We start from the raw sequence: 22,765 nt of genomic DNA on the forward strand, positions 1-22,765 counted from the left end.
CAACTGATGCAGATGTTTATCAATTGTTTCTCAACCTAACATTCTCCTAGTTGCAATCAACATGCTGTGAGTTGATAACCAATTTCAGCAGCTCTAACTGGCTAATGAATCAACAATGCACTATAGAAAAAAAGAATAGCCAAGTTTTTGCAGTAGGGAAAATGGTTAGGTTGTGCAAGCACACTTATAAGCTGAAACTTATGTTGAGGAAAGGGGTGCTATTAAAAGTACATAGTTTGTTAGTCTGAGAAGGCATCAGAGTTCCAAAAAATGATATATAGGCTATTGAAATGTTAAAGAAGGAAAGGCTTGTTGCACTTAGGGGTGCCAAATGTAAGGAACCCCCAAGGGATTGTATTGACTTACCTGGTTATACCAGTGAGCACCACGGAGCGATCTTCTTCCTGCTTCCTCCATCTTCGTGCGGCTGTGCATGCACAGTAGAACGAAAAGCTGAACTTTAATTAAAAAGTCAGCTATTTCGCTCAACTGTGCATGCGTTTGCCCCAGGAAATTTAAAGACAGAAGTGGATCGCTCAGTGGTGCTGGTATAACTCCGGGCCAGTGCTCCTATCAGCAGAAAACTGCACTGGCCCGGGGTTATACCAGTCAGCACCACAGAACGATCCACTTCCATCTTCTTCTGTTTTCAAATTTCCCGGGGCAAACGCATGCACAGTTGAGCGAAATAGCTGACTTTTTAGTTAAAGTTCGGCTTTTCTTTCTACTGTGCATGCACAGCCGGACGAAGAAGGAGGAAGCAGGAAGAAGATCGTGTGGAAGGGTTTAATGAAGAGAATCTAGTGCATGAACACTCTATATTATTGCAGTTTATAAGCGAGATGTGCCAAATCAAGTGATAATCTTTTGGAAGGGTTGTGTAAAATATGGTACAACACAGTTTTCAAAAATATTAACATTCTGACAAGGCAATGTCTGACCATGCAAACATAATTCTTGTACTGAAAGTAGGTCACCAGAGAAGATGTTTTTTTCCATGCATCATAAAATGGAACTGATTTTTTTTTTTTTTTTTTTTTTACAGAAAGAATATCCATTCAGATTTAATTTCTTGTTTTTTTTTAATGTACCATGGAGCACGTTGTCATTTTAAACTATGTTGCAGAAAGAAGACAGCTATAATTATAAGAGTGGCTAAGGGGCAGAATATGTTGGTCAATACAGATTATAGATGATAGGGATTTGGGAAGGATTAAAGCAATTTGCACAGTAATACAAATAAAAACCATACATTTTTTTAGGCATTTTATACATATACCCAGATCTGTTTGCACTATTGCTGGCAGCTGTGCCTTTTTTCTTATCCTTTTTTAAAATGACATATCTTAATTACATATCTAAAAATACAGCGGACTACCTTGGCATACTTTCTTATCTTCATTATTGTTAAAGGAACTGTAAAACCAAAAAATTAATGTGGAATGGCAATATAGTTTACTGTTGCCCTGCACTGGTAAGAGTGGTGACACACAGGGCGATGCCTTTCCACCAACAAGAATGTAAATCGCCAGTGGAATGGCATATGTATTGCTTCAGTTTTACAAAGTTGTCTCATGAGGAAACTTTGGGCGACTTCCGAAAACCGAAGCAACACATGCCATCCCGCCCGCGATTCGCATTCTTGCTGACAGGAAGGCATAACAGATCAGTTCTGATGAATCTCATTGCATACTGCAGATCATATCTGTGTCTCCTGTGCCTTTTCTCCTTTTTCAGCTTTGAATGGCTGCCCACCTGGATACACAGCAGCTTGTTTATATAAATTATAGTAGAGTTTCTGAAGCAAACACACCAGTTGTACCAGTGCAGAGCAACAGGACATTATATTTTCATTACTTTAAAACACTTTCATTAGACAGAATCTCAGACCACTGCACCTTTAATTTTTGTTATACAGATTGCTAGATTCTCATCCAAAAAGCATGCCAAAACTTGGAGAGGTTGGCGTGTTGAGCTGTGTTTACATGTATAGATTTACTTTTTCTTGGCAAGGTCACCAAAGGAGAAGATGTTTGCCTGATTTGGCCCCCAATGTTAGGCCCAAATCAGTTGAAAACATTTGTTTGCCCCCCCAGGTCAACAAATCAGATAGGTGCCCAAGGAAGCACATCAGGAGAGGACCAAACAATAAACAAAATGGTACCCCATCCAACAGCTTTTCATCTGCTCCATAGATTTCTAGCCAATTAAAGGTTCAGCTGGCTGTCAGACTTTTCACATACACGGGCCAACAAGTTGCTGACTGAAAGGGCCAAGTCACCAGTGAAGACCATCTTGTATTGCTAGCTTATGGCCAATGACATTTGGCTCATATGTTGTCTGATGGATACCAGCAGAGGGAAATGGCCTTGTCCACTTGTCACCTCCACCCACTGAGATGAACAGGAAAGGCAGTGCCTGTTGATGGTGCCTGGTGGCCTACCATTCAGAACATTCTCTTTTAAAAGTATGTGGTTGACCAGTGTGCCATATGTCTTAACCATATTTCCCTATGTATCAATCAATTTTTAAAAATCAATTCTTTACTACACATTTTATAACTGCTGTAAAAAACTGTTGTACAGATTTTTTATACTTCTGTGCTGTGGTCACAACACAGATGATGATCTTATTCTGTGTTTATCAATAGTGAACCATAAGAAAAGATAGTGTCCCAGTTAACCAGAACAGAGGGGCTTTACACTAAACATTCTATTTCATAGCCAGAGTTCTGTTGTAATGCTAACAGAAACTAGACAAGAGTGGTAAGATACCGAATGCCATTTTAAAATGCAGAATGGATGCATAAAACATGAATAAAATATGCCTAAAATGTTACGGGCAACCTACTAACAGGACTAGTCTAAGTCCTATTTTGCATGAGGAAGAATAAACTATTGGTCCATATCAGTGGGATAAAACAAACAGTATAGTATGTCTTTCCACAAAAAAATGATATTACAAAAAAACAGGAAAACGTGCCTTGAAAATGATTTACATTGTTTTTTTAATCTAACAAAACACTGCATATGTTTTCACACAGTTAAATGTAAATATTTAAATCTGGTTCTGTCATATCATATTTTCAGATATTTGTTCTACTTGTCAACATGTCATTCTGAATTCATGTTATTAACAAATTACCGCTATAGGGCTTTTCAGTCTGTCAATAAATCCCAGTTCCTACATGAGAGAATAATCTATGGGTGGCCCCATGTTATTGTAGTCCACCCTTGGGGCCAATGTGCTGTACATTGGTCCTAACATCTCAAATGAAACAGCTTGCTATAGTTGTAAACGAAAGCTTTAGGTATGTGTGAATTATACAAATATGAACATAATTCATATTTTAATAAACTTTTGCCTAATGCATCCTTCTAAGAAAGTTTATTGAACAGTAACACTATACTTTTCATCTTTTGCTAAAATAATGCAATTTCTCCTCACAACCAGCACATTTTTTAGTGTGCACAAACAATAAACCAACTGAGAACGATCGTCTACCAACTGCTCTAAATTGACAAGCATTTTCTACATGAATGTTACCAGTCTGGGGGGTTCACCAAACATTTCATTATAGTAACAATATTATAGATGTAATAACTCCATATAACCTTGCATTATTAAGCAAACCATAAAATAGGAGTAATCCTGCCTACCTTTTCCATAACCACTGTCTCCTTTTTTCTTTTGCAAGACTTAGACGGAATCCTTTCACATCGCTGGGACTTGCCTTTGGGTTTGTTTATAAGGCTTTGCAGAATCATTGTGATAAAATTCCTCATGTGTAGGTCACGGGGAAAACCTCATGAAGAATACAATGTACAATCCAAAAGGAATAAGGGGAAAATTCTTTAGATGGAACCTGCTCTAAAGGTTTCGTTTCCAGAATGGTGGTGTCTGGAGATCCGTGTGGCTATGAAGGCTGATAAGGAGTACAGAGGACATAAAGCAGGCCATGGATGTGACAGCTAGATGATATGGTGGATTATGCCTCGCCTAATTAGGAAAACAAGCATAAGTAGAGAGGGGCCGGTTGTGCAATGAATATATAGCCTTGTGTCAGTGCCGAGTGCTTCTACCGAATATTTATTTATGTAAATACATACATTTTAATCTATATAACACTACTTAGATACGTAGTGCTGTACACTGAAGATGATACATTATGGGGGTTATTGATCAAAGGTCGAGTTAATTTTTATTTGCAAATTTTGAGTTTTCAAGGGTATTTTTTAATAACCCCCTAAAAGATCAGATGGGGAATACACAAAAAACAATATAGATACAGCTACATTCAACAGTGTGCAGTGTCTAGTGTGCAGTGACACAAGAGAAAGGAAGTCTCTGCCCTGTAAAGCTTACAATCTAAGTGGGTAGGTAACATACAGGAACAAATAGAAGGGTTTAGTGTTGCAATTTTCGGTTGATGGGATACTGCCTTTGGCTTTGTTTGGAGAAGCAGAGGGAAGATTTTCTAAACAGGAATACCGAGATGAAATTCACAAGAAAAAGAGAACGTTTTAAGGCAGGAAACAGTAGTGGAACTGGGTGTTGTACACAGGGAGTGGCCCTGAACAGACATACTAAATAGGCCCTGACATTTCAACATCAAAGGTTGCTAGGGTAATTTGGATATTAGCAACTAGATTTATAAAAATGCAATTGAGAGAGCTGCTGAATAAAAAGCTAAATAACTCAAAAACGACAAATAAAAAATGAAAACTAATCGCCTCAGCATATCGCTCTCTACAGCATACTAAAAGTTAATTTAAAGGTGAACAACCCAATTAAGAGAGAGGAGGAATGCAAGCTGCAGAGTGTAAGACTATAGGGGGATGAGGTGGCAAGTTCTAAGAACTCATTATATTATAAGTCTATTATTTAAACACCTCCCTTTGCCTGAAATTAAAAAAAAAAATGCTCTTCTGCCATGCCCACTTCGTCAGCCCTCCTCAGTTTTCACAATTCTTCAGTACCTTGAATGTACCAGGTTCTGCCATCCAATGAGAACACTTCCCTTTGTTTCTCATTTAGCCCCCACATCTCCAGAAGACATCACTCACATTCAAATTACAATAATACAATTCTGATCATTTGGACAAAATGTTAATCTCCTTTCTTTCACCGGCAGCAGGCTTACATGGGTGAGCAAACAGACACAAAGAGTGCAAAGATAAAAGCTTTAAAGTTGCACAAACAGAATTAAATGGTAGGCGTGAGTCAGCTTTGTGGTTGTGTATAAACATTTTTACAACATCATTGTTTATTAAAATACATCTAATTAGATATACACATAATATCCTGAGTTAGTACCTGTGCATATTTATTTAATGCGTTACATAGAAGTGCCTCTTTAACAGGTACTCTACTGTATGGGCCTGCATCCTGCCATAGTGTGTTATACAAGTACCTACGCTCAGCAGAAATGATCCAGAGCTTGACAGGCTATATGTATTAGCTGTTCTAACATCAGCTTTCCTTCAGCAGAACAAATGACTTAACCTTGTAAATGTCAGTAATCATGGACTCGTAAAAAATCGACCTACAAATAAACAAACAAATGACCTATTTTATATTTTAAAAAAAAAGTTTTCAAAATTTAGTCCTGTACCCAGCCACGAATGGTTCAACATCTGTTTATCTCTTGTGTAAGAACTAAAACCAATGTATTCTATACAGCTATAGGTTATCTGCAATGTAAACATAAGCCTTTCTGCCCTATTTATCTTGAATGGCTGCCCCCATGGCGACAGAGCAGTGTACCAGTGCAGGGCAACAGCACATTATATTTAAATGCAAACAAAAAGCACTTTTTTTTTGTATAACTGTTATTTTAAAGGTTTAAGACATGTATATGGGGTTATTTAATAAAATACATTAATGAGTTTATGTATAAAAAGGCATTGAGTTTGCCCAGGTACAGTAACCCGTAGCACCTAATCTGCAGGTACCATTTACTGGTCACCTGTTTAAACGACATCTTATTGGTTGCTATAGGTTACTGCACTTGGGCAGAATTAGTGCATTTTAGTATATACTGTAGTACTTTTGCCTTGGTGCAAAAGCCCATAAAAAAATTCAAATTTTCCTGGTCACCTGTTTAAAAGTAAAAATCTTATACGTTAATATGCGTTATGCACCCATATGATAAAAAAGAAGCACACAATAACCACATATAATTCCTTAACTGAACTAAAAAACAACTTACTTTCAGTTCAATCTGACCTAATATGTGGGTTTCTAAATGGGGCAAATGCCAGCAGAAACAAGTTGCATGTGCCCTATGTTAATGGAGCAGCCATCACATCTAAGATTGTGAATGCAGGAGAGAGAATGTAAATGCCTGTGTGTGTACACAGATTTAAACCCACGCAATTACCTGTGTATCTGACAGAATGGATTTTCATAGCATTCTGACACTGAAAACAACAGGAACTCTAGTTTCTCCCTTCTGGAATGCTATGCTAGACTAATTAAATGCAAAGACATAGTGGTCCAATAAAATGATTTTTCAATGCACTGTGATCATGTGAGATTCAAGGGTCTAAACCTAAAACAAACTCATGACCAAGGGCATTTACACAGCAAACCACATGTGTACTGCATCTCAAAAGCAGGAGGACCACACTGTTGGAAAGTTTAGAATGCTGCACTGGATGGTTATTGGTAAAGCATAAGAATAATTCATTTAAAACCTGTGTTTATTATAGGCTTTTAACATGCAACAGACTGGGTTAAAATATTTTCAACTAAATATGTCAACTTCCACTTAGTAATAGAGAAAAAATACAGAAACTGTAATAAAAGCTAACACCACAAAATATTTAGTCCATAAAGATGTTATTTTTGTTCCGTTAGTGAGTAGTAGTGATGAGCGAGCTGGCACGAAACCCATGGGACGTTGGGCGGGTTCAGGCCGGCTACCGCAAACAAAATCTTTTATAGACTCGCACCTGCCCTGCCCCTTTCATGATGTCACAGCGGGATGGGGCGGGCACGGGTCTATAAATAGAGGGGACGGAGAGGGCAAGGCAGGTTTGGGAGGGGGCTAGTCAGGGTCAGGTGGTGGACCCGCACATCACTAGTGTGTTGAAGTGTGTATTTCAGGTATATGTAAACTGTGGCACTACAGATGCTGAGCAACAAATATAAGCTCTCTCTCTAGCCATTGGTGCTTGAGGGTTGCAGGTTTCCCATCCCTGGAATATTTTGGAAAGCTCAAATGTTATTTCTTATGTACCATAGAGGTCGCATGCATCGCTGTATAATGTAAGAATTAAACAGCTGAAATAGTTACATTTAACTATGTAACTACTATGCTAGCATTTTACAGAACAAAAATACATTTTAAAATGGTCTTCTGCAAATCCCTGTTATTAGCTATGCACTTCCCCTTTACACTCGATACTATTACCGCAGTAGACAATAATGCGATGAGACAGCTCAAGGAAGGAAAAAGGGAGGAGGGGAGGACAAACATACCACATATTTGCTGCCTTTATAACCGGGATCCTAAAAATATATTGCCAAATAGTCACAGACATAAGATAATACCCTATGTACAGTGTATTAATTATTCCATGCATTTGGAATTAGTAACACATTATGCACTTCAACAGACCCATGCCAATGAAGATAATAAAGCATAAATCCAAGGATTATGAAAGATTAGGCACTCCTTAATTTCCATTCGCACAGTAGATACCTAGAGTAAGCAGACTGCTGGGTTCATCACTTAGTTTATTATTATGTCAACTCCATTGTTTCAAGCAGACAGAATATTATAGGGATTCTGTCATCGGAAAAAATTTTGGTTTTTTTACAAAATGCATCCGTTAATAGCGCTCCTCCAGCAGAATCCTGCATTGGAATCCATTTTTCTAAAGCGCAAACAGATTTTAAATATTTAATTTTGAGATCGGACATGAGGGTAGACATGTCAGTTTTCCAGGTGCCCTCAGTCATGTGAATTGTGTTCTGATAAGTTTCAGTCACTCTTTACTGCTGTACTGCAAGTTGGAGTGATATTACCCCTCCCTTACTCCTGCAGCAGCCCATGAACAGAACAGTGAGAAGCGAACCAGATTGCAGTTCCCCGACACCTGCATTGCAAAAAAAAAAATGTCCTCATTACCCTAGTGGTAAATATGAGAACAAAACTTTATAGAAAAAATCCAAGTCCGGCTAACCCAAGTTACAACTCCTCCAGTTACAATGAGTAGGAGAAACAATAGCCTGACTGAAAGTAGTTCCATTGCATGAAATTAACCACGTTGACAATCTTCAAGCACAAGCAAAAGCAGTGTCAGTCCTTATTTTCAACTTACAAAGTTGTAAACACCTGACTTGAACTATTGCCTTTCGGCGATTGCCATACAAGTCAATACAGTGATTTTGCATGTGCTTGGGCTACTTAAAACCACCAATGAGAACACCCGAGATCTTCTTGTTTGCCATTACAATTCTTGTGCCAGTTGATAAAGACACTTTTCATGGTTTTTAATGGTTTCTGACAGATCCCTAAGCCTAGCCGCTTGCTCTCCTGCTGATCTATCTGACTACTTTGCTGAGCTGGCTGACTACTGCTACTTTGTATCAACAGTCAGCTGTCCTCAGCCAGCATCCTCCAAACCCCACAACTGCCTGCACATGTGATTTCAATAAGAGAAGGAACATCACAGTGTGAAGCATTTTAGGTTATATAGTTCCTGCATGCTGCATGTAAGCTGTGGAGAGATTGTTACATTTGTAACATCAGTGTTTAGTCCCTCCTTCACTGCCAGGATTTCAAATGATGCAGAAAGAAAAGAACTGTTAAACAGCTAGATTTCAGCATAGAAAATAGCATTTATTCATACTTTGTGAAGAAACAGGTTTACTGTGATGGATATATTAGGGGTTTCTGTGTTATGTGGGCCTCTTTATCAGATTTTGGATTGGAAGCTGGAGTTCCGCTTTTAATAACAGGCCTTTTTTTTATTTTTATTGTATGTAACTGTGTGTAATGCCTTAAGCTGGCCATAGATGCAAAGATCCTATGGTACGAATAGGGTATTCGGACAGTGTGTGGAGAGTCCCGACATTTTTCGTCCGGCGGAGAACGGTCGTTTGGTCGATCGGACAGGTTTGATTTTGTCCCTACCGTCCCATTGCGCTCTCATCGTAATCCGATCGTTTGGCCATAGGGCCGAACGTTCAGATTACCCCCGATATAGCCATGCCCGTAAATGGCATATTGGGGAAAGATCGGCTCGTTTGACTATGTCGCCAAACAAGCGGATCTTGTCGTCTATGGCCACCTTTACTCATTGATGAAGGAAGCAGTGAGATTATGAAAAGGGTAGTAATTGTCCAAGGTGTTCCCTGGGATCAATGTTCACTGGAAGTTGTGCAGAAACTGTTGGATCACAAAGACAATGTAGTATGTATATAAATATAGCAGATCAGTGCCCAATCAACACACTGCATACATTAATTATACATTAATGGGAACATTCCTTGGGATGTAGTTAATGTTTAGAAGGAAAAGAAAAATCTATTTCACTACTTGTCCACGGGATTATTTCATAGTAAATGTCATTCCCCTAAGAATTTTCTCTATCCATTCCCCATTGTGCTGCATAAGGCATGGCAATATCCTTTTTGCCTTTTCTGTTTGGCATAATGTGTACAATCCCAATATGCTGACATGCCTCAGCACTTTAGAGATGTTCTACATAATTCACATCAGTCCATGTCCCAGAGGAGCTAGCTATCGCACTGATACATAATATAAGCATGGTCATATTGTTGATTACAAAACAATCATACTGCTACAAAGACCTCTTATCTGGGAAGCCCAGGTCTCAAACAATCTGGATAATAGAGCGAATGCCTGTAAACATGTATAAAGCAGGTGCTTCCTCTGAACAGAACAAATTACAATCAGATGGACTTTAACAGTTCAGGGCTTGTCACTTAAAGGTCACTCTACTGCTTATAGTCACATTCCTGTAGTGCCAGTGTTTGGCTTTGACAGCTATTATGTAACAACAGTACAACCTCCTCCTCCTTCTTGCTGCACCCACCCCCTCTCAGCTAAGGCTAAACAAATAGCTTATTGGGAAACGGATGTCCCTGGAGAAAAAGAAGGAAGTGCGAAATTAATGAGTAATAGAATTCCCTATTGTGTCAATACTGTTGGCAAAATAACAAGTACAGGTATGGGATACATTATCCGGAAACCCGTTATGCCGAAAGCTCCAAATTAAGGAAAGGCCGTTTTCCACAGATTCTATTTTATTCAAATAATCCAAATTTTTAAAAATCAGTTCCTGTAATAATAAATCAGTACCTTGTACTTGATCCAAACTAAGATATAATTAATCCTTATTGAAAGCAAAACCAGCCTATTGTGTTTATTTAATGTTTAAATGATTTTCTAGTATGGTAGGTATGAAGATCCAAATTATGGAAAGATCAGGAATCCAGAAAACCTCAGGTCCCGAGCATTCTGGAAAACAGTTCCCATATACCTGTATCATAAAGAAAACCTACAAATCAATGCCTTAAAATAATAAATGAAATTGGGAGACAGTCTCAGAAGACTGATCTACACAAAAGATAGAAGCCATAAAGATCTGGATTTCTAGTACAGGTATGGGACCATTTATCCAGAACTCAGGACCTGGGATTTTCCAGGTAACAGTTCTTTCTGTCATTTGGATCTTCATACCTTAAGTCTACTGGAAAATCATGTGAACATTAAATAAACCCAATACACTGGTTTTTGCTTCCAATAATGATTAATTATATCTTAGTTTGTTTTATTATTGCAGAGGAAAAGGAAATTATTTGGATAAAATGGAGTCTATGGGAGACGGCCTTTGCGTACGTTTTCTGGATAATGGGTTTCCAGATAACAGATCCCATACCTCTACACAGAAGGATAATGTAGAGAACTAAAGCTGGTCATACACTTTGACTAAATGAGCAGATATCTACCAGAATGCTTTTGTGAGCAGTCATTCCAAATGAGCTTTATCACGAACAACAAAAACCCCCTTAATACTAGAAATGCAAGGTCAAGAATCTTAAAAGGTTTTTAAAAAAAGACATGCCATGTGTTTTGTTTGTGGCTCCTGCATCTAGAAAGGTCTACTTGCTTGAAGGCAAGTATGTCTGTTATTTGATGACAATATATTTTGCACCATTTTGCTTGAAATTAATTGAGAAGCCTTTTTGACCTGGTGACCTCGGGGATGTGTGACATGCAATAAACAGCAGGTCATTTATCTAGCAACATTTGAACGGCAGCAATTGTCTAGGGAGAAAGTGCTTTCATGGCAGTAAAACTGGCATACTAGCACATTTATCAGCTTTGTTTTTTTGTGTGTTTTAGTGTCACACGCCCAAATAGGGAACCCGAAGGACAAGTAATAAAAAATATGTGAAAAAACACTTTTTGGTGCCAAATCTGTTACCGTGAGAAAAGTCATTCTGATAATGTTTAAGGACCAATATATCATCATCGTTTATGTATACAGAGCCAGGAAGTTATGCAAAGTTTTACAACAGTTTATAACAGGAGTCCTTCAACAATATAACAAACAAGGGTTTTAGAATCAAAATGGGATAAAAAAAAAAAAAAAAGTTCCTACTCACAAGCACTAACAATCCAAAGCACTTGCACTCAAACTCCTCTGAGAACCGTTTACTTGAAAAAACAGTAGGGATGCACCAAACCCAGGATTCGGTTCAGGATTCGGCCTAATCCTTCCGCCCAGCCAAACCTGAATCCTAATTTGCATATGTAAATTAGGGGTGGGAAACTGAGTGACTTTTAGTCACAAAACAAGGAAGTAAAAATGTTTTTGCCTTCCCACCCCTAATTTGCATATGCAAATTAGGGTTCGGATTCGGTTCGGTATTCGGCCGAAACTTTCGTGAAGGATTTGGGGGTTCGGCCGAATCCAAAATAGTGGATTCGGTGCATCCCTAAAAAAAACTGTGATTTTAATGCAAGTGCTAATGAATCCAAGTAATCAAACATTATTTTCATGCAGTATAATAGTACATAGGGAAACTGATCTGTTTCGGATTCCCAAGCTAGTGGTCGCAAGTATAATCTATGTTTATCTGCAACTCCTCATAGGTGAAAACAGCTGCCAATGCAGCTCTTCCAAACCCAGTTCCTTCTTACCCCACAGTGTTCAAGGATTCTGTTATAATACATGAGAGTAACATGATCTCCCTAGTTGGACCTGCTAAGAACAAGTGTAGCTACTCCAACAGGACAGATATTTATCAAATCTAACCGTTTACACTAATTAAACAATGTTAAAAAAAAAAACATTTATAAAAATGCTGTGCAATTCTGTCAGTTTATCTAAATCATATGATCACCTGCACATATATTCTTTTAGAATCACAGCCTCTGGATTTTTAAACCAAAGTTGATCAGCAAAACTAAAAGCAAGTCATCTCATGACCCATAACAGCCTGTATTCTCTAGAATTCAATTGAACAAGCCAACCAATTTTCCCAGCACAAAGATCCATTTTCTCATGGTTGCTCATTGGCAAATAAATTGAATCAGATTAGCACAGGTTCCACCAAGGCCAGTCAAGAAACGTCTACCTATGTAAGGAAGTAAATAATGGACCTGCAGATTGCACAGTTTGCCATATTATACAGGTATGGGACTGGTTATCCAGAATGTTTGGGACCTGGGGTTTTTCATTTGACAGACCTTTCTGTAATTTGGATCTTCATACTTTAAATTCTACTAGAATATAATTTAAACATGAAATAAACCCAATAGGCTGGTTTTGGCTCCAATAAGGATTAAATATGTCTTAATTGTAATCAAGTACAAGGTACTGTTTTATTACAGAAAAAAAGGAAATCATTTTTAAAAATGTGGATTATGTGGATAAAATGATGGCCTTCCTGTAATTCAAAGCTTCTCTGGATAATGGATCTCATACCTGTACTAATCATACCCAACTAATGTACAGTACCATTTTTATAATTTTTCATGTGTAATATGTCAAAGAGGTGCTGCATTCGTGGCAAAGCCTTGTGTATATGTTATTTATTTCTGCCGTAGTTTAGACGCAATTTGGTCCAATAAATGAACATCAGACTGACTCAGATTGCAATGTTCTACGGCGCGCACACACACAGGGCACCAATATCTTTTGATTGGATTGCAGACACACAAAACATATACAGGCACCACAAGAAAACAATTTTAGGGATGGTAGGTGATAGCAAGTTTTGCACATAATGCAATATCATACATACAGTAAAACTGCTAGGCAGCGTTTTTACAAAACATATCCAGCAATCTGCACAGGGTTGCACATGACACAGCATGTGCAATAATATTTGCCCATGTGACAAATGTAAAGCAAGAACAATGGGCAAACTGGAATTTATGGCTGTGGAGCAGGCTTAGTCACGTGGCAATGTTTAGTGGCACTGCAGCTTGAGGCTCAGTTATCACTGATAATGTTACAGAGAAACTGGACACAAAGGTAAATTGTAGTAGTAACCTGCTACTTTTTGTTTATCTGTGCTACGCCCTGGAGTGTAGCAGTGCTCACACTACAAAGAGCCTGGGTTCTGATTCACAAAGTCACAGGCCAGAACAGGCAGTAAACCACAGCCCTTTATGGCTACACGTGACAGATCAGCAGTCTATTGGGAACTAGGCTGTTCAATGCCAAGCTAGCTGCACAACCTAAGGCAGACCAGCACATTTCCAGTTCACAATGATACAACTGCATAAAGAACAATCAAGATCTAATTAAAATACTACTACCATTAAGCAGCATTGCATGTGTCAGTGAAACAGGAATGAGCTATGATTTGTTACATTTAGGGGCCTATTGGTCATAAAACATTGTAAAACATTGGAGAAAAACATCACTCGTGCAGTTACCCATAGCAACCAATCAGCAATTAGATATCAACAGTTACCTATAAGTTAGAAAAGAAAAGCAAACATGCTTGGTACCATCATTGAGAAACCTGTTATCCAGAATGCTCCGAATTACAGAACAGCCGTCTCCCATTTCATCCAAATAATCAATTTTTAAAAATTATTTCCTTTTTCTCCGTAATATTAAAACTGTACCATGTACTTGATCCAATCTAATATATAATTAATCCTTATTGGAAGCAAAACCAGCCCATTTGGGTTTATTTAATGTTTACATGATTTTCTAGAAGACTTTTGTCCGGATAACAGATCTTTCTGTAATTTGGACAGTCATACCTTAAGTCTACTAGAAAATCCTATAAGTCTGAAATAAACCTAATTGTATAGTGTTGCTTCAAATATGGATTCATTATATCTTAGTTTGGATTAAGTACAAGCTACTGTTTTATTATTACATAGAAAAAGGAAATCCTTTTTAAAATTTGGATTATTTGGATAAAATGGAGTCTATGGGAGACAGCCATTCTGTAATTCAGAGCTTTCTGGATAATGGGTTTCCAGGTAACAGATTCCATACCTGTAATAAAAACTTAATACATTCAAATTGTAAAGTTGTTTAGAATTGTGTTTTCTTTTATTAGGCAATACATTTTTTTGGCTTGACGTCCTTTAAATCAGTACTACAAATGCATATAAAAAAGTTACATGGTCTTACTCTCTTGATAAAAAAACACAAGACAAACTTGCAGAGCAGCAAACAGAACAACTCAAGCAGTCAAGTCAGACAGAAGTGTTCACAAACAGAAAACAAAAGACTGCTCTAGTCTAAGCTGGCAAGTGATTGCACACTTCTAGCCCTCAAACCATTGTCACCCGGTTGTAATTCACAGAGGATTCAGGGCAATATTTAAAAAAAAAAAAAAGTTATTTTGGGCCTAAAATATAGCTTTTACGTAAGATCTTAAATGCAAAATGCACGCTGTTATTTGCTTGGGGCAATGGAAGTAATTTGATAGGACAGAGGTGTGTACTGTGCACTACTCTAGTTTTACAAAGTGATTAGCACCATTCAGTTCCAATAGTACTAAAGAGAAGAGTGAAGCCAGATACAGGAGTAACTTTTTTCAAGAATAAAAACTATGCGCGATGGAGCCATTTAGGATTGTTTTATGCACAGGTTTTCAGTAAGGGAGGGGGTTTGGGAAACAATAAATTAGCACTGGAACTACGAGATACACAATTCTGCCAAATGGAACACTGAAAATGCTCCACAAACAGGGTATGAAGAGGGGTACAGACAGAGAGGATTTGTGACATTACCCAGGTCTAAAGGCAAGACAGCAGCATTGACAGACTATGGCAGCAATCGAGTTACACAGTAAATTATTTTTACTGCTTTCATGTGTTTTACTATAGCACATCTATGTTTGCACTTTTCTTGTTCATCATATCAGGATCCCAGGTCTCCACTTGTTCAGGCCTGTCTTACTGGTTATTGTTAATAATCAGTACAGTGCTACAAAGTAAATGTTACCTTATTACTTCTTTTGGAAGGGACTGTGCAGACTGAGAACCAATGGAATAATATTAGAAAAACATATGACATCTACCATGTGTAGAAGAAACAACAGTATTTCCAATTCCCTTTTCTCCAAGACATCATCCAAGACCTTTCAAGTAAATGCACAAAACCCCAGAAAATGCACCATACGCCATATCCTTTCAATACTATACACAATGATCTACATTTTAACAGGAATGTGTCAGTAAGACTTAAAACACCATACCTGACAAGAATGTAGTGTTCTATTCCCTGTCTCAACCAGTCCCCCCATTACTCATGCTCAAGACCTCTTATTTTACAGCACTGTACCAAATGTGGTGTCAATCAATTTACATTCAGGATAGTTTGACAACCAACTTTAAAGTAACAAGGACATATACGGGTTTACATTAACATTACATTTATTTATATCCAGTACCTAAAAATTTGGAGCTGATGCTTTATTTGTTAGTAATATTTCATTTCTAAATGATGGCAGTACTGATGACAGTACTAACAACTTTCCATAGACAGTAGCAAATTAGTAGGGATGCAACGAATCCAGGATCCGAATCCTAATTTGCATATGTAAATTAGGGGCAGGGAGGGAAATCGTGTGATTTTTTGTCACAAAACAAGGAAGTAAAAAATGTTTTCCCATTCCCACCCCTAATTAGCATATGCAAATTAGGGTTCAGATTCGGTTCGGTATTCGGCCGAATCTTTCACGAAGGATTCGGTGCATTCCTACAAATTAGATCTGCTTTATATGATGGGTGATAATATTATTAATAGCAGCCATTTTTCATAGTCAGATGTGTTGAAATTAGAGAATATAATGTTGCCTAAAAACTTAAGGCACATTTTGGTTTATGTAAAAAATCCATACAGTATATACCATTTGATCTTTGCTGTGTATACATTCCCTTTGTGCCCAGCATCAATTGGTGCAGCCTAACAAATCAGACACAGATTTAATTTGCCCACCGAATACCAGAAATTACATCAACCGGACTTCCACATGATTGCATCATATTTGCAACCAAATGTTTGTAGTTCTGCTCATTTTGGCAGATCAGGTGCAATTGCGCCAAGCGCAGTACAACTGCATCAGGTGCAAATTCCCTTGTTACTATAACAATGCCGGAATTCTGGGGAAAAACACTGCATTATGCGGAAGGGGGGGGTGGGATATAGAGATATGTCCTATGTTTTAGGTCCCTTAGCTGTCACTTAGCAGGTGAATTATAGGAGCTTGCTGTTATTGCCAGAGGGTGAAAAGGGCAACAGACAGGCTTGTCCACTACTTAGTTTTGAAATGACACTGGTGTGGTTTCCTTTAAATATTTAGAATCCTTCAGCTAACAAAATAAAAAGCACAATGAATGCTGGCTGCATCTCAGGCTAAATGTGTATATAGACTCTAGTGGAGTTCAGACATCATATTCATGTATTCAAAGATAATCCCAGGTATTGTTTGGTCACAATTTTGGGCAGGGCAGTACCAGCAGCTCCCTCTCCAATCAATCACTAACTCTTTGCCCTGTTATACTTCTGCTGCAAGCTGCATGCAAAGGGGTAATGACATGCACAAGAAAAGGCTAATTCCCCAGAGCACTTTGCAACTGGGGGGGGGGGAGGGAGGTCAGCAATTAAAAATACCAAGAATATTACCTGCTGTAATGAATTGCTTTGCATTATAATACATATACATTCCTTATTTAACATATTTAATGTTAGTGTAAAATGTTAGTGAGTTACATTTTTTTCTGTTGTAGAGAGAAGTCGACAAAGATATTAGAAATATTAGGATTGATTGAAAGGAGACAGCTCAATGATGGAAGGCCAAATTAATGAATAAAGTAATCAATAGAGTTACAAAACATCAAGACGGTATGTAATTACTTTTCCCCCCCAAATAAGGACACATTCACATTGGTATTCTTATATCAGGTTTATCAGGAGGCATATTGATCCTTTTTTTCTGCACAGAACTTCCTTATCCGATTTGTTTATATCATACAGTAAACTATTTAGGGTATCAGCAATTAAAACTAGATGCACACCCAAGCAGCACGTCATCAATACTGGCACATTAAGTGTTCCAACTCTCCCACTACTAACATGAAAAAGTAAATCTGTAACTGATGGTTGTCAAATTTGGAAACCTGTGTTTATTTGCCACTGGGGCCTTCATCCTGAAGCCCAGTTTAGGTCTAACATTCCAAGTATTTCTTTCACTACATTTATAGAATTGTGTGCTCATTTTCGGGGATGAATCACTAAAGCTTTTCCATTACAGGTGATTCCCAGAGAGGCTAACAAAAGCCAAAGCACAAACTTTCCCGAAACACTTCACATCTCCACTCTGCAAAGAAATTAAATGGCTATGCTCCAAACGAAAGGATCTGCCATTGCTGGGGAAAGCTTCAGTTAAAGGAACAGTAAAATAAAAAAATTAAAGTGTTTTAAAGTAATAAAAATATAATGCAGTGTTGCCCTTCATTGGTAAAACACTACTATTGTTTATATAAATAAGCTGCTCTGTAGCAATGGGGACAGCCATTCAATTGAGAAAAGGTTTATGTTACACAGCAGATAAGCTCTGTAGAACAGAATGGTGTTATCCGTTATCCGTTATCCACTATTTAACCTGTGCCATATAGCATTCAATTTCAATGTCCACCATTGCTACACAGCAGCTTCTTTATAAACTACATTAGTGTTTCTGAAGCAAACCTATCAGTTTTACCAGTGCAGAGCAACAGTAAATATTTTCATTACTTTAAAACACTACATATTTTGATGTTACTGTTCCTTTAAAGGAGAAACAAAAACTTTATCAAAAAAACCCCACATAGACCCCTCTACCTCCTCCCCCCCAGACTAGCTGCCCCCCCCCAGTAAATGCCCCTAACTTTTTCCTTACCCCTCGTGCAGATTCAAGGATCGCAGTTCACCGTAATGGAAGGAAATTGCAGAATCGCCGGAAGAAAACACGAAGACCCGGAAGATGGCTGTGGTGAACTGTGATCCCTGAATCTGCACCAAGGGGTAAGTAAAAAGTTAGGGGCATTTTCCTGGGGGTGCAGCCAGGCTGGGGGGAGCAGGGGGGGGGTAATTTTTTTTTGGTAAAGGGGTTGTTTCTCCTTTATGCAGACCCCCATACAACTGATGAACAGTAAGTGATTGATTGCTATGATTTATTAGACCAGTGCCAAACTTTGCACCTTTTATTACATTTCCAATTTGATTTGTGGCACAGACAAATGACCTTTTTTGCCCATTGCTAAACTTGCCCTTTAAGTACAAAGACAAATACAGTAGGACTAGTATATAATGCACTACTAAGCCTTTTCCCCTCCCACTGATTTTGCACATTCCAATGAAGGTCATCCCTTTACATAAAACTAAATACATCATAAACAGGTGAATTTTTTGCCAATAAAATATATACAATACACATATATTAAACATAAAATACCCGACATTTGCAACAGGCAGATGGTTTCAAGTCTGGGATAAATGATAATGTGTATTAATAGCAATAAAATATCAGGTTGAGTTACATACTTGCTTAAAGAGCTGAATCATTATATCTTCAGATATAAGAAAGGAATGTTGTTAAAAATGAATCACTGAATAATGTGATGGCAAAGGGACAAGCCTCAGTCCAATTATAGGAATTATACAGTGTCCAAAACAAAAAAAGCAGAGTATATAAAAAACAAGTCATGAGACTAGGTATTGTTCACCTTTAAATTAACTTTTAGTATGATGTAGAGAGTGATATTCTAAGACATTTTGCAATTGGTTTTCATTATTTGTGTTTTATTTGTGTTTGAGCTATTTAGCTTTTTATTCAGCAGCTCTCCAATTTGTCAATTTGGAAATCTGGTTGCTAGGGTCCAAATGACCCTAGCAACCATGCACTGATTTGAATAAGAGACTGGAATATGAATAGGAGAAGCCTGAAAAGACGGACAAGAAGTAAAAAGTATAAATAAAAATACATTTGTAGCCTTACAGAGCATTTGTTTTTTTTTAGATGGGGCCAGTGACCCCCATTTGGAAGGTGGAAATTGGCAGAAGAAAACCGCAAATAATTCAAAAACAATTAAAAAAAAAAAAATGAAGGTCAATAGAAAAGTTGCTTAGAATTGGCGAAGGTGAACCACCCCTTTAACTATAACTAAAATTAATAACGAATTTATAATTAAAAATGAATAAAAATATTGCCATACTCAGTTAAATCCCTACTACCACCTTTTCAGAGTGACATGTTCTCCTAATTAGCAACACTGAATAATCAACTTACATATCTGTGGCTCAAGCTACAACCTATAAAACCTTTCCAGGTCTACTCATATAGAAAGGACACTATCAACTGTACTTTACTCACACAGATCTCATGAAATAACTGCCAGTGGCACCCAATTGTATTAAAAGGATTATTTCATGATTTTCAACTGTGTTTGTAGGCAGTTAACATCTTTTTTGGAGATCTGCACTCTCCCTCATAGGCATCCATTCAGACAACAGACAATTAAAAGATTACAATTCTAAATTAGACCTCAATTACACCAGAACAAACATGTACACATATAAGAAGCAGTAGCTGGTATCCAAGTCTGCCTTCATATAATCCATACTGATGGCAAACCCATTCTATTTCATGAATAAGAGTCTAGTAGATAAAAGGGAAAGGGTCTTAATAGAGCACCATAGCAATCAAAACACCATCTATCTTATGAGAATTTGGATTTCTATATCATGGCTTTGCTGGGAGACAAAAAGAGATATTTGACACCATTTGTCTCATTAAGTACTAGTCATAAGTCTCCCTTGATGACTTAAATCTTAATAAAAATATAGAAACATGTGATTAAAGTGACTCAAAATATAATCAGTCTGGGTCAGGAATAGTGTGTGCATAATTATTTCTGTTTAGTCTAATCTGTAGTACAAAGGACACATTCCTTCCAGGCATGAACAAACCACACTCTCAAACTAATCTGTATTGGACCATATCAGACTTCTATTTTTAATACAAACTTAACAGCAACACCTTGATGGAAATGCCAACAGAGACCCAAGTACAAAGCAAATGCGGATTTATTAGATGAAAGAGTTTACTAATGCCACATATATTTAAATGCAGCCATAACAGCTGAACATGGTATAAACATGGAAAGTAAAACCAGAGCCACACAAGTACTGGACAAGATCACAAGCAGAATCAAAAGGTCTGACTAGTGATATACATACATGTTGCTTTAGAGATCAGACCATGGTGACAGAACAGTGTTCACTGTTTGCCCAAAGTTACTTCCATAGTAACTGGATAAAAAAAAATCAGATTCCCGGTGTACATTTTTATGTGACTCAACAGCATCCAGCTTCCTCCTTCTTCCATGACTGGATAGAAATGAATGAGTATCTAAATAGCAAACTGATGAAACGAGACACTTGCAGTCAGATTACACAGTGTTAACAGACCCATGAGGCTATCATAGAAATACCTGGGTGGTGTTCAGATCAAGCAAGTCAGACCAATTGAACAGATCAGAACAAAGCCTGTGGCATGAGTGAAGTCTATGGCTGACGGCAACATTCAATGAGCGGTAATTAGAAAAAAATATAAATGCAATAAAGGTTATGGATGTCTGCCTATGAATCATAATAGAATACTTAAATCATTGCTCTTTCATTCCTTGGCTGTCATTTTACCCAACCATTGTGCCCTACAGGACATGCCAGCTACGAACGCTGCTGCTAGCCCTTCCCACATTGAAGGCTTAAGAAAAACATCCTCGCTGGTTCCCTTAAATGTTAATTCTGTGTTCCAATAGAATGTTAAGGAAGTAAAAGAATGACAGGAAAAGGTTGCTGACACCATCTGCTTGACACTGCAGTGCCCTTAGCAGGAAAAGGACTGGGCTGCAACCACTGCAGAGCTCATAGGGAAAGTGTCCCTCTAGCTGCAGCCACAGTCACCCATACAGCACCCATCATACAGCTCTGTACAGTAATAGAGCCACAATCACCCATGATCCAGCTCTATACACTAATAGAGCCAAAATCACCCATCATATAGCTCTGTACAGTATTATTGCCACAATCATCCATGATCCAGCTCTGTACAGTAACAGAGCCACAATTACCCATGATCCAGTCCTGTACAGTAATAAAGGGGCACAATTAGCCATCATACAGCTGTGTACAGTAATAAAGAGGCACTCTGCAATACACGAGAGGGGTCGGTGCAAAAGACATAGGTATGAATGAGAAATGATGGAGGCGAGACATAGGATATGTATGAATAGGAAAGAATCAGCAATTACAGTTAAATACTATCGATGTATCGATACAGCAGGGATTAGCGACCTGTAGAACTCCCAGCAGCCAAACCTCTCTCTCTCTGGCAGCGGTGGGTGCTGGGAGTTAGAAGATCTGTGGGCCATACATTGAACAGCCGTAGTATTAGAGAAGCAGCCATAGCGTCGCGTTTGCCTATAATAATGGATCGCTCAGTGAACACGCACACCCCCATATAAGCAGCACGGCTCCTCGCATGTCTTACCGGCATCATCTTCACAGCAGCGACGGGGGCCCTATCCGGGTGACAAGTGAGGGGCCCCTGTGTGCGGGCTGCTCCCTCCCTCACAGACCTGCTCTTCGCTCCAGGAGGATGTGTTCGCCACTGAAATGGCTGCGAATCCTCGGGCAAGGCCTCTCCTCCTCCTCCTGCTATCGCTGCTCCCTCCCTTCCTTCCTTCCTTGCTTCCTGGCTAGCGGCAGTCAGAGAGGTACAAGCGCCGCCACAGGTTAGGAGATGGACGCGGTGGGAACGAAGAGTAACGCTATACGCCCCCCCAAAGAGGCGGGCCGATGGGCGTGGCTCAGGTAAATGAAGCCCTGATTAACACTGCAGTCAGTTGAGGGAACGATTAGCTGCTGGCCTCACTCTGCACCTCGCTCACCTCCACGGCTCCGACTAGAAAGGCTGTCAGTCACAAGTGACGTCAGACCTCTGGAATGCTAAGAATGGGTAAAGGGGGCGTGACTCGACGAAGGTCCCCGCCCTCCTGCCAAGAACCCTCTCAGGTGAATGTAGGGTGCTGCTGCTGCTGAAGTGTTCGCTGTGATCTAGGGTGACGGGCCATTAGTGACAGAGGAAGGCGAGAATGCATTCCTGTCTGTTGTCACCGTCGGCCGGCGCGACAGGAAACAATGAATGTTCTAACAAAACATTTGTCAGGAGCTCTCTGCTAAATGAGCCCAGAGCTTGT

At 38.7% G+C, this 22,765-nt stretch overlaps 1 protein-coding gene across 8 annotated transcripts in view; it reads right to left on the reverse strand.

The window, feature by feature from the left end:
• ppp1r13b.L (protein phosphatase 1 regulatory subunit 13B L homeolog) overlaps positions 1-22,466 on the reverse strand; it is a 60,399-nt gene extending 37,933 nt beyond the window's left edge. For 2 of the 8 annotated variants that reach the window (XM_041572130.1, XM_041572128.1), the window contains exon 1: positions 20,996-21,175. In XM_041572130.1, coding sequence (XP_041428064.1) covers positions 20,996-21,154 — 159 coding nt within the window. In that variant the 5' untranslated portion in view covers positions 21,155-21,175. 8 annotated transcript variants of the gene reach the window in all.
• Positions 22,467-22,765: the final 299 nt, after the last annotated feature.

The sequence above is a fragment of the Xenopus laevis genome, chromosome 8L (assembly GCF_017654675.1).
Source record: "Xenopus laevis strain J_2021 chromosome 8L, Xenopus_laevis_v10.1, whole genome shotgun sequence".
Lineage (NCBI taxonomy): Eukaryota > Metazoa > Chordata > Amphibia > Anura > Pipidae > Xenopus > Xenopus laevis.